At 36.7% G+C, this 19,098-nt stretch overlaps 1 protein-coding gene across 1 annotated transcript in view; it reads left to right on the forward strand.

Moving 5' to 3' along the window:
• Window positions 1–19,098, forward strand: part of Samsn1 (SAM domain, SH3 domain and nuclear localization signals 1) — a 50,379-nt gene that overhangs the window by 13,407 nt on the left and 17,874 nt on the right. The window contains exons 2-5 of the mRNA XM_050149053.1: window positions 5,669–5,740; window positions 10,079–10,228; window positions 14,987–15,116; window positions 17,091–17,242. Coding sequence (XP_050005010.1) covers window positions 5,669–5,740; window positions 10,079–10,228; window positions 14,987–15,116; window positions 17,091–17,242 — 504 coding nt within the window. The remainder of the gene's footprint in view (window positions 1–5,668; window positions 5,741–10,078; window positions 10,229–14,986; window positions 15,117–17,090; window positions 17,243–19,098) is intronic.

A 19,098-nucleotide genomic window follows, 5' to 3' on the forward strand; every position in this document is an offset into this window, starting at 1 on the left:
CTTCTCAGTCAAAGTAGACTGTTTTCTTGGGGTTCTGATTCTTTCTTACAATGTTAAAATCCTTGTGTGCCCTTCCCATGTGTTGTATCTCAATCTTTTCGATGTTTACTTCATATCAATGTTTTCACTGGCTTCCACCACTCCATTTACCATGGCCTGCAGCTCATTTGGACTTTCAACAAGTAGCGCTCTGTTATCAGAAAAACACAAGTTATTGATTTACACACACCTATTTGCATGCCTATCTCCTCATCCTCCAGGGCTGTTGTTTTTATTAATTTCAGCAATATTCTAAAGTGTAGTGGTGAGAGGACGCATCCCTTCAACACTCCTGCAACTGACATGATTTCTGAAGGCACATAGATACACATAAACTAGTACAATAAATAAATCTTTAAAAATGAATTTTGATTTTCAAAACCTCCATTTTATATCCCAGTGACATAGAGTACAAGAAATTACAAACCAAGGAAAATATGAAATTTTTAAAAATTGATTTATTAAGAATTCAACAGACTATTACATTTTAACAAATTTTCTTCTAGCCACATATATATATTTATTTATGTATAAATTTTTCACACAAACACACATAAATATACTAAGTATTTATTCTCAGAAAATTTCAAGCATGTGCAAAAGTATAGTACTAAAATCTATACTAAATATGTACAAGCCAGCTAGCCATCCAATGACAGCTGTCTTTGTTTTTTATGCCAACACACTTACTACCTGCCACAAGATTTTCTATAGTACAAATTGAAAATAATTTGTTGATGTTTATTCAGCATCAAAAAATAGCCACTCATTTTAAATCTTTCCTCAATTATGCTTTGGATGGTTTTGATGGTGATTTATTAGATCTATATACAAATGATACCCAGATTGTATTTGGTTGATCTAACTGAAGAAGTCTCTTGATTTATAAAATTTATAACTTACCTGTTCTTTTTCTTTTTAATTTCCATCAATCAGTCAAGTGGAAAAAAAAGAAGTTATTTGTCCCGAGTTTGTCCCATCTGGATTTTTCTAGCTAACTAAATCCTCATTACTGAACAGACTTGCACGTCTGTGTATTAACTAAAATCTGGTTGAGACAGAACTGTGGTTAATTCTACCCTTTGCTCATGCCCCCATGCCTATACATCTTTCCGTGTCTTCTTTCCTTCCCTCTGAAGATCATCTTATAGGAGATACACAGTCCTTCCATCACAAAGCAAATATTCTAGCGGCTTCTCTTTGAGTAGACATTAAGCACTTCCTATACCTAGTATAAGTAGAGATCTGCAAAATAGTAATTTTGTAAGTTCATCAATTTTAAGAACCAGAATCTATACATATTTGGAATAATTTTCCACGATCAATTTTGTAGTTTCTCTGAAATATATTTCATTCAGAAAAGACAGCTTATTGTCTTTTATTTTTGTCTATTTTCAAAATATATTTGTGATATTTCTCAATACAATAGTTGATGTGTTTGTCTTCAGGATGATTAAAAAGCAGTGAGTTCTGTCCTGTTAAAATATGCTGCAACTATTTCACAATATATTATATGTATTATAATATTTGCTAAAACTAAAATAGCGTGGTTTGGGCTACAATATACTCAAATACTAAACAAATTCCATAGAGCCCCTCATGTATTTGGCAGTCATGCCTGTGGTTTGACAAGGCAACAGGCATCCTACTGTGTTTCTGGTTTAGTTCAGAAGAGCTCTGCTTCCAGTTTGAAGGTGTGTGCATAGGATGTAGTGTGAACTAAAGTGACACAAAACTGGGATGCCATTGTTCCAGACCTTTATGTTTATGAGTAGAGCGTGTATGAGAGTGTTTTCAGTGGAGGTGCATCAGGATATGGGAGGCCCTTCTGTCTATGTGTTACTTTTATTGGTTAATGAATAAAGAAACAGTCTCGGCCTATAGCCCTATAGCATGGGAGGAGGAAAGCAGAGTTAGAGAGAAGCCATGGAGCCACCAGAGACAGATACTGGGAACTTTACCCGGTAAGCCACAGCCACACGACAATATACAAATTAATAGAAATGGGTTAAATTAATATAAGAGTTAGACAATAAGAAGCTAAAACTAATGGGACACGCAGTGATTTAATTAATACAGCTTCTGTGTGATTATTTTGGGTCTAAGCTAGCTGGATGGCTGGCAACCAAGAAGTGGCCCTCCTTCAACATCAGGACATATCACTGGTGTTTTCAAATGAAATTTAAGATTTCGGGTCTTATTTAGGCATTTTATTTCATATCTGTGTTGCTCTCATTATATTGTGAGAATCTTGACTTCAAATATTATTGTACTGGTACTCACTTTAATTGTTAATGTTTATACATGCATCGGTACTACTGGTCACGACAGGTGGCAACAGGTTAACATTTAGTTTGCATTACATCTTCCCCTTGCAGCATGACTATGTACAGACTACCAAACTGCTTTGTTTAAAAATAACTTATAATAAGTTTTCCCCTTAAACAATCAACTCGATTTAGAAGTAGGTAGATTTGTTTCATTTGAATTGTAAAGTTCAGGGATTCTTCTTTTGACTGAATTTGATTTAATGAATTTGTGGAACTTTTACATAGCTTTGTGCTCAAATCTATGAAACAAAGTATATTCAGAGGAATATATTTTCTTTCCTGTCACCCCTACTCATTTATTTTGACATAGCTCTGTGAGAGAAATCGTGTATTTGCCTTCATGAGACATATGCTTAGATAAATGGTGGCCTGTTCTGGATCCCTTCTTCTGTTTTGTTGTTTGCATCTTCATTGTATCATGCGATGGTTCTATTGAATTAGGGAAAGATGAATTTCACTATTTTGCCAATGATCCACACACATGCTACTCAGTATCTTTTTGATGAATGTTGGCAAAATATTACAATGAATATGATGTATATGTGTATACAAACATTCACTCATATCCCAAAATTTAGAAATTTAGTTGTTATGAGAAAATACAAATATATATGAAAATTTACAGGATGGTGACAAATTTCTCTGTAGTAGCATTTTATAAGTGGTATTCTAACCATATAAGGACTGTATACTTTGCTGGGGTTGAGCTGGGTTTGAACCTAAGTCACTGAACATGCAAAGTGTGTGTTTTATTTCTGTGTTACACTCAAAGTCCCTGAATATACTTATACACAGTATAAAGAGCAAACATGTCCTAATGCTACCATTTTCAGATATTATTTAACATGTGACTTGCTTTTTTAGTCACGCTGCTTTTTCCGGAGACAGTTCTTCATGTAATTGCTTTATCTTAATGGGAGCTTCTGTCACCAGCTAGTATCTGCAAAATGATTGCACTATAATACATATTTGTGAATATTCAAGCATATCCTCATTTATTAAGGACTACTATGTAAGAAGCAGGCTTTGATTGCACACATTTTATCTTTTAACTATAAAATTTGACAGCAGAAATTATAAAACTATTCCTTGTCTACACCTCACAGTAGGCATTAACTCCTTTCTAACACAAGTTATAACCTATAAATATATTATGAAACTATCTTCCTGTACTATAACTGATTTTCAGAGTGGATAATGAAATATATTGACTACTCTTTTAAATAGATATTGAATTTTGCTTCTTAAGAGAATCTTGGGATGGACAGACAGACACACCAACCTTAAAGTTCTTGTGAGATTAGTTCTGACAGGACTTGCAGGACCCAATGCAGTGGTTTTCTTTATCTTTCTAAAATCACTATTCATGTATCTGTTTTTCTTTATTGGTATAACGGGGGCAGAACTAATTTGAAAAGGTGGTGGCTATTGATTACTTAATGGAAGACTATAAGTGTAGAGAAACGCTGAAGTGACATCTATTCTGTGCCCTCCCATGCAACAGGCCCCATTATCTAGCAGTGGGAGCCATTTTGTAACTCTCATTAATATGTAATAGGCAGCACCAGGCTGAATATAGGCTACTAAATTGCCACCGGCCTAGGTTCCAACAGGCCATAAGAATGTCTCAAGTAGACAGCAGAGTAATAGGTATCCTTGATGTATTAATTTGCAAGCAGGACAGTTGTTTTCTCCCTTCCCTCTGAACTCACATCAATGATGACTGATAGAAACGCCTACTAGGCAAGTCACAGCGATTCATTCCGTGGGCGTGTCCCTAGGTTGGTACTCTCTATGTGAACTGACGTGGTATTTTCCGCTGTGAAACACAATTTCAGCTATGTCAGCATTCCTCTCACCACAAGCAAGAAGAGCTGCGGGCTTGTTCCGCACAGGAGGCATCTGCCCAAGGCACTGCGTCTGCACAGCCATCACACTTGGAGCAAGATTCTGGAGAACAAAGACTATCAGGCTCACTACTTGTCACATGTCCAGGATCTTTTTATTTCAACCCATTGTACACAGAAAATCAGGAGTTTTAAAGGCAGTGGTGGTGAGAGGTGTGTTGGGAATGAGGCTAAGGACTAGGAGGCTAGCTAAAATGACCTCTGATTTCTGACTGGACAAGAACAAACTGTAGATTACTGACTACTGCTATAGAACTTTTTTTTCAAGTTATTAGGTTACCTTTCCAGTAAATACTATTCATTTTTCCTTGAAATGATGTATAATCCTTAGGACGAGTTATCTTCTTTGGAGCCGGGCAGTGGTGGTGCACACCTTTAATCTCAGAACTCAGGAGGCAGAACTCACTCTGAGTTCAAGGCCAGCCTGATCTACAAGAGCTAATTCCAGGAAGGGCTCCAAAGCTACAGAAAAACCCTGTCTCAAAAACCAACAAATAAAAAAGATATTTTCTTTGGATTTACAGGCACACACACACACACACACACACACACATGCCTGCACAACACCATAAGATTAGATACCCGCCATCCTAAACAATGCATAAAAATCAAATTGATAGTGAGAAAGTCAATTTTTTGAATCACTGATTTTGAAAAATTTTGAAAATGTACTCAGAAGAGCCATTTACTTTGAACCATCTTAAGATTATTTATAATTACCTACCCAGAGTGAGTTTGCATAAGAATGTAAATTTAGTCTGCTAACAGCATGTGAAGCTTCTCCTTGAAGTCAATGAGGGGAGGTGAACTGCACAATGGGGCAGGGGAGTGGGATTTCAGTGCAAGCCCATGTGAAAACGGGAAGAAATTCAGTGTTACTCTCCAGCTAGGCGTACATCTGTGCATTCTCTTTCCGATTACGGGCAGAGACGTTAAAGTTTACTTACCAGATTTACTAGTGGGAAATGTACTTGAATTAATTTTGTTTTTAAGCAAACCTATCTTAGGAGGTTGAAGAAATCAGTCAGTTGCTTGCTTTGTTCCATTGTTGTGTCTTTATTGGTTGTTGGCTTTGTTGTTGCCCGTTCAACTTGTTTAAAGGAGGCTACCTTTAGAATTTTCAGATGCTTCGGTTGCTTTTGTCGAGAGATAAATACTATAGGTTAATCTTAAAAAATTCACCACTATTACACAAGTCAACAGAAGATATTTTAGCAAGATTTAGTATGAAATATGAATAATATTTATATCTCCAATGCCTTTTGAGAGACCAGAGAAAGACTTTTCATAGCCCACATATTCAAAATGCATTTCAGAGAAGCTGTAATAAATTTAGTACTTTCAGTTGTGAAAGTCAAATCTTAAGTTTCTTTTCCTTTTCCAATTTTACAGCGCAGCAGCAGTTTTGGGAATTTTGATCGTTTTCGGAATAATTCCACATCCAAATCTGACGACTCACCTGAGGTTAGTGCTTTATTCTATCTTTATGAGCATTATAATAGCATATTGTCAAAGTTTAAATGTTAGCTAAGGAATTTAAATACATTTTCAAGTCATGTAGACTTTTATAAAATGTTGAAATAAATGAGCAATTAGGACCTAGTATCATGTTGGACATTAGGAAGTAAACAGCTATCTAAAAAATCTCCTCAATGTTTGAGCAGAACATGAATTTAAAGTTAGTTACAATTTAAGTATTTTTCTAATGCAAAGTTGCCGTTACAGTTCCAGGTCTCTTGAGCGTTTCCTTGCTAAAGCAATACACATGCATGAGATGACAGACAGCATGCTAAGTCGTTAAATGGGCTTGCTGGTTTTTCTGATAAGATGAGGATGTAGTTACTCCATTGAACTCTGCCACATCTACTGTATGCATTAACAGCCTTGTTGGTTACCTTTACATGCCTATTAGTAAACTATGCACAATTTGTATGTGCCTAAGCAAAGCTCACTCTAACATTAAATCTTGTATATAATAAAATTACCAATTTATATTTACATTTAATCAATCACTTATCATAAAGAAAGTATAGTGCAACCAGTTGACTTATCTATTGAGAACTATTGAAACTATTGGCATTTCAATTTTATTTTTGAAAGGATCGATATGTTCACTAAGCAAAATTGCTTTTCTACTACAGAGAAATGACTAAGGTAGAGCCCAACCTTTTCTCTGGCTTTACAATCTGCCACTCTGTTATACCATCTTATTTGTGAGCCAGCACTTGGGACGGGTAACTAAGGAAAGGAACAGTAACTAGTTAACTAGTAGGAGGGATTCACATCAAGAATGCTAAGAATCCAACACATATTCATAATTAATCCTAATCCTCATCCTACCCTACTATTAGTGAACTCACTAATAGTTGCTTTTAGATAAACAGGTTATATAAACCTTACATACAGATGCATCTATATATAATATGCTATTTTTCCTTCAACAAGGGATATTCTAATAAGTAAAAATATAATTTCATATAATATTATTTTTAATACATCCATTAACATGCACCTATATGTATAATATATTGACTGATGTAATATATACATCAACCATCTCACACACTCACACACACATATACACACACACACACACAACACACTTGTCTTAGTTTCTTCTCCTGCTGTTGTAATAAAATACGCTGCCAAAAGCAACTCTAGGGAGAATGGGGTTATTTCAGGGCACAGTTAAGAATCACAGTCCATCACGGTGGGGACGTCAAAGCTGCAGGAGCATAAAGCAGCAGGTCGTGTCACATACATAGTCAAGGAGCTGTGAGCAATGAACACACGCTCAGTTTCCCTTCTCCATTTATAAAGCCCAGCCAGGAAATGGTGGCTAGAGCAGGTGAGAATTCCCATTTCAAATGTATAATCAAGATCGTCCCCCAAATGCTTGTACAGAGGTTCAATTCTAAGTGATTCTAGATGTTCCCAGATTGATTGTAAACACCAACCATTGCAATCACTTTTTACTCTCTCTATATTTATTTATTTATTTAACTTTATAATTTTTTTATTCATTTTACACCAACCACAGTTACTCCATTCCTCCCCTCCTTCTGCTTTTCCCCACCTCCCCTGTCTCATCCATTACTCAGAGATGGTAAGGCCTGCCATAGGGAGTCAACTAAGTCAGCCATATGAAGTTGAGGCAGGACCAAGTCCCTCCCCTCTGCATCAAGGTTGAGCAAGTTACCCCACCATAGGGAATGGGATTTAAAAAGATATAATTATATACATACTCGCACACACATATATGTATAAACACCTGTTTATGTATGCACGTATTTACATGTGTAAATACACAGAGGGGAAGTTACTTGTGACACTTTATTTTCATTTAGTGTTTCAGATAAACTTTTAACTCTCTATAGCCATGTACAGTGTATTCTGCTACTATTTAGTTTTTAGGAAAGCTATATAAGTTTCTCAAGCTCATTCACTGTCAATGGAATAAGTAGTAATAGCCTTGTAGTTTGTTAAAGCATTGAGAAGAGCTGATAAAATAGTTTCTCATTTCTCAGAATCCCAGCATCAATTTTTCATCCTTTTCACAGATACCTACATAATGGCCGGGTTTCTGTTAACTACTCCAAAGTCTGGAGGCTACAGCAATATCGCCTAAAAAGATGATGAAAACAACAGAATTGTAATTTCTAGAAAGAAACATAGTTTAGGCTTTGGAGAACTTCACAGAAAAGAAAACAATTTAAAATATATAGGGACAGTTTCTCTGAAGCCTCTATAAATAATTATGAGAAAAACAAACAGTATTTGTATTGCATTATTTGAAGCTTAAATTATAGTAACAATATTGGTTTTAATTAAATAATATACTCTCATATTTATTTCAGTTAGTAAAATAATTTTTCAATTAAAAACAAGAAAGTTATAAGCAAAGAGAAGAAAAAGGCTAACTAAAATTTGAGTGTTCCCAAATCAAATTATATTCTGGTATTTTGAATTAAGCAAAGACTCTGCCTTTATAACCTTGAATGTAGAAATTAATAATGTGCAATGAGGGCTTAAATTGGCTGTCCATTCATATTTATCATAGACAATTTGGGGTAAGATACGAAGCAAAATATAATATTGATTAATAATGATGTTAACTATGTGGTTAAACTCTCATATTAAAATATTACACTACTCAGAAGTTTCCCTTCATTTTTTATGTTCTGGGAATGACTAGCTGTCCACCTATCAAGCCTGGTGGGCAGTACTAAAGCAGATGACCTTCAGAGTTCATGGCTTGCATATCTGTGGTGCCAAGAACATCTAAACCAAATATGTCCTCTAGGGGAGGGGAGAAACTGTCTCAAATTTTCATATCGGAATTTCCTCTGCTTAGAGGACACTGAGCACCGGTTAACATGCCTTCAAGAAGTCTTAAGACAGAATAAATATACAGACAAAGCCTTTATTCTCATAGAACATGTGTCATGTGTGAGATGCAGATGAACAATAAATGAGCAAACAAATTTTCAAATAAAGTAAGAGCAGAAAAGATGAGTACATCAGATAAACAACAGGAAGTGTGGACAGCATGGAGAATGATGAATCAGATACTTCTTCACTATTACTACATTTTAACTGGAGACCCAGATAGCTTATTAGATCCGTGGCTATCTCGAGGTAGCCAAGGCAAAACATGTCCAGACTGCAGTGAGGACCTTAGAAGGTAAAGGAGATGCACAACCGTGGCAACATTTTCTTACCATTTCTTTTAAGTTTTGTTGTCCATCTGTGAGTCAGAATCACCACAAATGACTCGTTAAAACAAACTGCTCCCTAATATTGAAGATGCTGTTTTAAAATCTGATCAGTAGCAAAGAGTTAAGTTCATGAAGGTATGCCATTTTACACAGATTCTATATGATGTAACATATTTTATAAACATTGATTAATAATGTTAGTTATGTGGTTAAACTATCAGATTAAAGCATTTAAGGTCACTACAGAGAAGTTCCTCATCATTAATTATATCATATCACATTGATTTATTTATGCTATGTTGTTGAGCTTTGTAGGCAAACACCCTTACTTGAGTTTTGTTCTGAGTCATAGCAGAGACCACTGCCTTATAAGGAAGATTGTTAATGAGCACACGGTAACAGCAAAACAAAAGAAAGACTTAACTATTGCATACATACAATGTATATATTACATGAGAATTTCTTTATTGTTGGCTTGAACCAGATATTATTTACTGTTACTTCAAGTGAACAATGAACATGCACACACACCTAGTCAGACGAAAACGTAGATTTCAACTGACTTAATTAACTTCCAAACTTCTTACAAACATCTCTATGACCATGCAAATTTCTTTGAGATGCAAAAGGCTACTGTAATGCTCTTCCATCAAGGAAGGGTGATAAGGGTTTTCTAATCCCGCCACAACTAAACTATCTCCCATCATACAGCTGTAACCACTCATGCTGCCTGATGGTTACTTCTGTTTTGATCATCTCAAAATCAAGAACTAAAATGAATAATAAAGCTATTAAACCATTGCTGAAATCCTCAAAAACTTTCACATGCAACGGTGAGAGCTCTCAAGGAAGTTTCTTATGCAGCTGGAAATGCTCAACAATATGTCCTGTGCCCAGAATGTGAGCAGCACAAAATGACCAAAATATCCAGACTTGGGTTCTCCCTAAGGAGGTTATCAATGAATGTTCATAGTATTGGACATAGGGAAATCCCTAGCACTGAAAAGCACTCAACTCAAACAAATGATCTTTTCTTCTTTATAATTTTATCTTTCTTTTTTTTTTTTAAATAAATCCCCATTAGGTCCATGAAGGGGAACTAACCAATGGACGTGAAGAACAAAATAAAACCTCAAATAACGGAGGAAATCTAGGTAAAAAAATGAGGGCGATTTCATGGACAATGAAGAAAAAAGTTGGGAGGAAATACATCAAAGCCCTTTCTGAGGAAAAAGTAAGTGTATTTGGCCATCTGTATTTTTATATTTTTTGTAATATATTCAGTCGGCTCTTTCTTCAGATAGAGACTATTTGGTGTTTTGCAAATCATTTAGTCTTATTTTTTTCTTTTACTATCATACTCAGGAAGTTCTGTAGTGCTTTAAGAAACAGTGTGTTCTCATGCACATGAGTGCCGGCAGGGTGCATGCAGACATCAGAGGACAACTTTTCAGTCTGTTCTCTGTTTCGACTTTTATGGGTTCCTTGGATCAAACTCAAGTCCTCATGCTTGTTCAGCAAGTGCCTTTACCTGCTGCGCCATCTGGTTGGCCCAGTTTTATAGATCTTAAGGGATTATTACTCCTGCTTTACAAGAAGAAAATTCACACATCGAGCTTGTAAAGAAGAGCACATGGTTTAAGTTGTAACGATTATCTGTAATTTATCTCTTCTTATCACAAAATACTAGCTCATTTACAAATAATCTATGCTTCTACATCTATGACTGGGTTTTTTTGAGCTGTTTCTACTTTGAGCATATTATGAGTATTACTTTTGCAAACACTTGTGTGCGATTCTTTGTATAAAAATATTTTTTGTTTCTTCTTGATACATGGTAATTCTACGTCTAATATTTTGAGAAGCTGGCAACTGCTTGCCCAAAACTATGCACAATTTTACTTACCCAATATCAATAAATAAATGGCTCCAATATTTCTATGTCATGTCAGCTTGTGTTTTTTTTTTTTTTTTAAGTATTGGCCATTAGTGAAGATGAAGTAGATTCACACTGTAGTTTTTCATTTACATTTCTCTTATAATGGATGATACTGAGATCTTTTAATGTGCTTGTTGGTCCTATCTATTTCTCTTTAAAGAAATGTCTATTTAAATATTTGTCTCCTTTTTAATAATTGGTTATTGCTACTTAATATGTTTTAAATATTTATATAATTTCTGAATGAGTCTTTTAACCAAGTATGATTTCTAAATATATATTTTATAATTCTGTGCATGGTATTTTCATTTTTATAGTATTAGTTAAATCCCAAATGTTTATAATTTTATAATGATCCAATTTTTCTGTTTTTCTTGCTCTTTGGTTTTTGGTATCATACTTGAGAGATTGCCTAACATAATATAATGGAGATTACTTTTGTATTTTCTCCTAATGGCTCTTAAATTTTAGTGTAAGACCCATTTGGAGTTCAATATTCTATATGGTGTTTCAGAGGAGTAAAACTTCCTTCTTTTTCATGTGAATATCTAGTTGACTCAGTTTCATTTGTTGAAGACTCTTCTGGCCCCATTTTAATGTCTTGGTACCAATGTTTAAAATCATCTGACCATCATACTCAAAATTGTTATAAACATATAGATCATAAATATAAATATGCATTGTATAATATTTCAGTTCTATATTGTTTTGTTTTTTGTTTTTTGTTTTGAGACAGGGTTTCTCTGTGGCTTTGGAGCCTGTCCTGGAACTAGCTCTGTAGACCAGGCTGGTCTCAAACTCACAGAGATCCGCCTGCCTCTGCCTCCCGAGTGCTGGGATTAAAGGCGTGCGCCACCATCGCCCAGCCCAGTTCTATATTGTTAATTCCTATATCTTATGCTCATTTTCTTTCAGCCCTCTTCTACTTGAATTCTGTCCCCGGTATTCTATTGCAACAGTAATAACCTCTGTGATGCCCAAACACAATGACACTTTACGTTTTAGCCATAGACACAAGGGGTGACATGTTTACATGTAAAACTTTCTGTTTCTCTGAGTACTCTTTGAACCTTTGTCTTTCCCAGAATTTTTCTTGCCTTTGCTTTTGATTCTATCTCTCTAAATAGTAAGACTTCCCAAGGCTTATTAAAATACTTGATGCTCCACTAAATATACCCTCTCCTCTTTAGTGATCTTAGACAGTCTTATGCCATTGGGCCCCAGATTAAAGCTTCCGAATGTCTTGTAAAGGATTCTACCAATACAGAGTGATAGAGCCTGCTAATCTAGCTAGTCCTCTGTGAAACAGACCTCCAAGAAATAAAAGAAACACCAAGGATGAACTAGGGAAATGTCTGTGAACTCTTTGTTGTTGTTTTTTTTTTTTTTTGACATAGGATTTGTCTGTGAAATAGCCTTGACTTTCTTGGATCTCTCTGTGTAGACTAGGCTGACCTCCATTCACAGAGATACACCTACCTCTGCCTCCAGAGTGCTAGGATTAGAGGTGCATGCCACTACCCAGCACCTATGAACTCTTAAGAAGGGTAAGTGCATAGGGAGAGCCTTGCAATGGCAGTACAAGTCTGACATCTATAAAAAAAAAAAAGAGCAAGAGGAGATAAATATCAGAGTTTCTCTTTACAGCCCTCATCTGAGAACGTTTTGGCTAGATCTTGAACTAGAACTTCCCACTGGAAGAACTTCTTAATTCCCCACCAGAATAGGCACAAATTTTATTCATAAGTATTCAGCTACTGACACATTGGAGGGTCTGGCTTCAGTGCAAACACACTGGTAGATACCAAAAGGAATAGCTGGAACTGCTACGGTGTATTAGTCATATTTCTGTTGCTAATGGCAATGCATAACAGACTGATTATTCACAAACAGCCTTATTTTAGTTGCACTTATGGTTCAACTAAGTTGCACTTCTCATGATGGCCTTATTGGTAGTAGGATTACAAGGCAACAGAGGTGCAAATACAGGATAGTGTCTATCCCTTTGTTAGTAAAGCCACCAACACCTAGTCAAGGAGGTTCTATTATAACATCATCTAATCCCAAACATCTCCCAAGGCCATGCCTCTAAACACCAAAGTCGGATTACCTTTCCCCTTTATGATACTGCACAGTGGAAATTGAATGCACATGTGCGTTTTGGGGGATGACAATGTGGAATCATAGCATGCAGTCTCCAACCCCATAGCTTGCGTACTTTGCACAATACACATTAAGATCTAGGTGTCCCATTCCCGTGGTCACCACAGTGGTCTACAACATTCTTCCTGAACTGGATCTCAGTCACTTCGAGTTACTATGTAATACCCTCCTTTCTCTCATGACATTGACCTGTATGTACATCCAAGGCTAATTATGAGTTCCATTTTGTTCTCATCTTTCTTTTTGCTTAAGGAAAGGGTAGAAAAGTACCGTGAAAAAAAAAAAAAACAGAAGTGCTATTCTCTCTTAATTCAGGCCAACATGTTATAAAATGGTATCTTCATACTTATTTGGGTAGACTCGGGGCATTTGTTACCTTACAGTGGAAGTCTTTGAAACTCATTTTGCCTAAATCATCTAACCTTTCTCACTTTTTCCCAGTTTACTAGTTCTCTCACATTATACAGCCTATCTCCTTCATACTACTTATATGGCTCATACTAATACTTGTTAGACAAGGGCTATTTGTTGGTTCCCGGCCACCCGGCTAGCTTAGACCCAAAATAATCACACAGAAACTGTATTAATTAAATCACTGATTGGCCCATTAGCTCTAGCTTCTTATTGGCTAATCTCTTACATATTAATTTAGCCCATTTCTATTAATCTGTGTATCACCACGTGACTGTGGCTTACCAGCAAATTTTCGGTATGTCTGACTCTGGAAGTGCCTCCATGGCTTCTCTCCTGATTCTGCCTTCCTTTCTCCTAACATACAGGCTAGCTTTCCCCACCTGGTTCTGTTCTTCCCTGCCATAGGCTCAAAGCAGTTCTTTATTCATTAACCAATAAAAGCAACACATAGAGAGAAGGACCTCCCACACCAAATATTTCCATGTACATAAGTTCAACTCCTGTAAAGACATATGAAGACTAGCTTATAGACATTTCCTAGCCCATGCACACTAGAACATAATCTCTTAGAGCCCAAATCCATTTCCTGTGTTTTCTTGTTTATTAGAGTATCCACAATTGTTTGAAAGATGGCAAGTACCTACTAGGCTGTGCTTCATAAACCTTCCCTAAATGACTGAATGAATAAAGAACAGATAAAAGCAGAGAATCAAACTAAGTCTATGCTTATTATGAAGTTTTATCAATGCTCAGTAATGCTCAAAATAAGACTATTGAATTACAATGTGATGGGTATTAAGAAATTCATAAGCTTTGTCCAAACTTTCTAAAAATGGCAAACATTTGAGATGTTTTCAAGGAAATGTAATTTGTTTTGAAATTGTCTGTCTTTTCTAATTTTATGCAAGATTTGTTTTTCACTTGACTAGGTGGCAAGCACAGTATGAGGTTTGTAAAGCTCCCGAGATAAGGTTTGCTTTAGAATTGCCAAGTGAGCATGTTTTATTCATATCTAGTGATCTGGGAGCATGCAAATAACTGACATGAAACAAATGTGCAGAGTTTAAGCCTGTAGTATCAGATCTCGAAGGATTAGTAATGGCAGCAAACAGATAAGAGGGAGGACATGAAGAAGTAGCTGCGCTTTAACAGAAGAAGCATCAATGCCAATATAGCCAACATTTCTGATTAAATAGTCTTGATATGATATTCATCTTTATTTTCAAAACTAGACCATTATAATTGCAGTTATATTCCACAACAAACAATGTCTCGTCTAGGGGTGTTTTCCAAGTATCCTCTGAACTGTTTTCCTAGAAAATGAACTGAAGATTAATGACTCTCATATTTCATGCTGATGTATTCATGAGTGTTTTATTGTTTAAATGTGTCTTGCTTGTAGAGTCAGTGCACACAGTGAAATCTCCATGGAAATCTGATCTGTACACTTAACCTCTGATATGTTTTCTTCTGAAGGAGGAGGAAAATGGAGAGGAAGTCCTCCCATTTCGGAACAGTGATCCCATGATTGGAACACATACAGAGAAGACCTCCCTCAAAGCCAGCGACTCTATGGATAGCCTCTACAGTGGTCAGAGCTCATCAAGTAAGGCTAATGTGTAAGAGGCGGCATCTGAGAAATGAAGCCCGGGTTAAACTAATTAAAAAACAATGAAAGATCACCTTGAGGTTGTTTATCAGATTAGAAACAAAGACCAGACATTTGATATAGAGAAGCTGAAAAGGTTGGATACATTGACTCTACATGGAGTTATTGATTGTGATACACAGCATAACATATTTTGACACGATAGCCTGCAGAGCTCTTGTGAAAATGCTTTGAACAAGTTGTGCTAAATAACAAAATCTGATACCAAATTGTATGCTCAGAAAACCTCGTGTTATCTTGAGTCAAATGATATAAAATTAATCAAAATAGAGAAATAAAATTCTGTTCTTTATTTTTCTCCTTTGATTTTTTCTTTTTGTCTTTGTCCCTTCTTCTCCCCCATCTCGTTTCTCCCATTCCTCCCCTTTTTCTCCCTTCCCTTCCTTTCTTTTTTTTAAAATTTATTTTGGTTTTCTGCAAAGTGCAGGATACATGCCTCAATTCTATCACTTACGTTTACCATTAGTAAGTAGAGTCTGAAACAATAAATATTACCACATGATAGATATGTCACGAGTGGTATGGGAAAGTAGATTAGCAGGCAACTGTAAGGATTGCTGAGCCAACACTGATATTTGATAAGAAGGACATCACTCAAGATGCAGTCACATTTTTCTGCTGCAGTACTCACAAGAAAGTACTGAGGGTGCTGGTGCCTTATGTCTTTCTGTATGTGAAGTGTTATCTTTCCTCCGTCATTTCAGGAATTGCAAATGTCACTGAAAAGTTTATTTTACTCTTCCCTTTAAATTAACTACTTTTGTTATTTGAAGATGACTCACAAAGAGAAGATATTTTAAATATCCTCAAATTTATTCATATTTGCTGTACAACAGTTATTTTGTGATGAAAACTAAGGCAGAAACATTTGAAGGATGCAGTGTGTGTGTGATTCAGTTTTCATAAGTATCCATTTCTGCTAAAAGTATTCCAATTCATGTTGTGATACTGAATGTGGGAAGAAATTTTCTTACTCCAGTCCACGGGGTAAAGCCTGCTCCTACACATTCATTCATCTAGAAGGGAGGCCAGGGAGAGAATGTTCCACTTCCATGCTACACTTCTGTTCATGCACAATGCCCAACGTCTTGCAGGATTTTTACCTTATTTCATAATGCATGATAGGGAAACTACCGCTGTTGACTCCCCGAGCAGCAAAAGGTCATTCTCAAGGAGGAAGTGAGGAGACTGTGGGTGTGGGAGAAACACGGGGGCCCTTGCATTGGCGGCAGAACTGACAAGACAGAAAGAAACAGACTGAAGCAAAAGAGCTTTGTTCTGTTTTGCTTTCTTACTCCCGAAATCAAGAGCAGAAAGGAAGGGGGGCAGAAAGCAAGCAGCCCGGCAGAATAGGATAGCTTGGAGGTACAGATGTTTGGGCCATCTTCTCCTCTGCAAGACACACAAAAGCATCACCTTTTATAAGCAAAGATTTTTTTTTTTCTCTTTGGCCTTTGGCACACAGTCAGAATTCTGGGACAAACCTTCATTACAATCGTGTAAGTTATAAAGAACTCTGAAATGACATGTGTAGGCCATTTATGATCAATAATAACACATAATGACTCAAATGTTATGTATCAAATTCTTTCTTAGTTTTCAAGTATGAAAATTTCTTTCTAGGTCTAGGCTTGAACCTATACCTTGCTACAGATTAGTAAGTGGGCAATTCTTAATGCCCTTTAAGATAGATCAGATCATAGAGCCAAAAGGAGACAGGATTGGAATAAAGATTGAGGAGCATATTCAGCTTGGCAGGGAACGAGTCACAACTAACTCTAAAGAGTGAGTCACCGAGGGAGTGTGATTAGGAGCCCAATCAGACTGGCATCCATTGCTCCAGCTCTAGACAAGGTGCCAGAGGCTACGAACCTTTGATAACCTGCTAACCTTTTTTTTTTTTTTAATCAGGTGGAATAACAAGCTGTTCAGATGGAACAAGTAACAGGGATAGTTTTCGACTGGATGACGACAGCCCCTACACAGGGCCATTCTGTGGCCGTGCTAGAGTACACACAGACTTCACTCCAAGTCCCTATGACACCGACTCCCTCAAAATCAAGGTAGGCCCACATTACATCTGCTTCCTGGTCTGCCGAATGCCAGTTGTGCGATTTCCTTTAGGAACTACAGAAAGTTTGTTTTCATAGTAAGCTGGACTGATGCCCCAATGGGAAAAATTTGAACTTAATGTGAGGTGGGGTGAGAGGGATCAGTCTCCTGTGGCCATTAACAAAAGACTCTCAGAGGTGATGAGCTAGGTGTGCCCACCTGATACCGGCTAGACACAAGTAATAGAGCAAAGGGAGTAGGCAAAACCAGAACTATGAGACAGGCACCCAGCAGAGCAAAGGCTTGGGGAACCACACTTGGCTGGGCAGCTCCAGTTCTTTCTAATTTGGTTGCCTCATGTAACCAGAGCTCTTTCTCTATTGATATCCCCACCACAAATGTCACCATATAACAAATTACCCTCAGCTTTTAGGCTTCAAATAACACCTAAACATTCAATCACAGTTTTTGAGGGCATAAACCTGGATATGACTCAGCTGCCATCTTCACAAGGATATCCCTGGGAAAATCAGGGTGTCAGTAACACTATGTCTCCCCTGAGACTTAAAGCTCCCATGGGTAGGTAGAACATAGTTTGTGGTAACTCCCTACAAAATTATGTCCATGTGCCACTAGGTGATTTTTTTGGAGCTCTCACAGAACACAATAAACTTCTCACATGTCCTGAGTAAGGAAACTGAGTCTTTGGGGTCATCTGTCAGTTTTGCTGAAATTTGTAAGTTTAAACGACACAAGGTACAAGACCACAAATGTAAAATATGACAGGGAAGATCCAGTGAAGAACTGTCACACCTAGAAACTTATTACTGCTTTTAGGGAGTATGCTGGTCTCCTGGGCGTATAGTATCTGGCCTGTCACTTCATTCTCTCAGGGAAAAGTGCAGACACCTAGACCCAAACTCATAAGACAGACAGGTACACATACTATCTCAATCAGAGAGATCATATCTTTCAGTCACAATCACATCCAGTTATATGTTACTAGAGCAAATAAATTGGTATTTTTCTTCAATCCTATGTTCACAGACCTGCATGAAAATATAGATTTAAGCATAGCTTTAAGGATAGAGCCTTAAAACTAGCAAATATTGGGATCTATGGCATCTCATTGGGATGTAAAGTTATATCTCAAAAGAATAACTTTGATTCTTATTTGAGTAAACATGACTCATGAAATAGGCACATATATTTTTATAGAAATTAAATCTTCTCATAAAGAAGTATTGTCAAGAGAATTTTTACTCTTGCCAATAATTGCATCCTATAACCAAATGTAGTCTTAGATATGAATACACAAAATGCTAGTTGGTTTGGTCATGTCATTCTGCCTAATTCATTCGTCAATGAAAACTGTGTTGTGGATTTTATTTTATAGAATATCTCTCTTTGATGTTATCAGACTTTGGGGAAATCCCAGTGAGGTTACAACGTGCTATCTGGGAAACCGAGGTCCTTACATGGAATTCCTAGTCTCATTAATAAAATAATTTAAGAATGGGATCAAAATTAAGGAAAATCTGATTGTATTTAAAAAAAAACAGGGCAGCAAGTTTTCAGTCTCTCCAGCTACAGGGAAGAGGAATATAAAGAGAAGAAACAGAGAAAAACATGGCATCTGAGTTAGTTGAGTGATGTGGGAGTGTCATATCAATCTGTTGATTTCATTGGCTGAGCAATAAAGAAACTGCTGGCCCTGATAGGTTGAAAGATAGGTGGGCGGAATAAACAGAATAGAATTCTGGGCGGAAGAGGAAGTGAGGTCAGACTCTGCTCTGCTCCCGGAGACTCGACAGCTCTGCTCTCTGGAGCAGAGACACCATGATGGACAGAGGCTAGAATCTTCCCG

This window comes from Alexandromys fortis, unplaced genomic scaffold (genome assembly GCF_014885135.2).
Source record: "Alexandromys fortis isolate MF-2015 unplaced genomic scaffold, M_Fortis_MF-2015_v1.1 scaffold_4, whole genome shotgun sequence".
NCBI classification, from domain to species: Eukaryota; Metazoa; Chordata; class Mammalia; order Rodentia; family Cricetidae; genus Alexandromys; species Alexandromys fortis.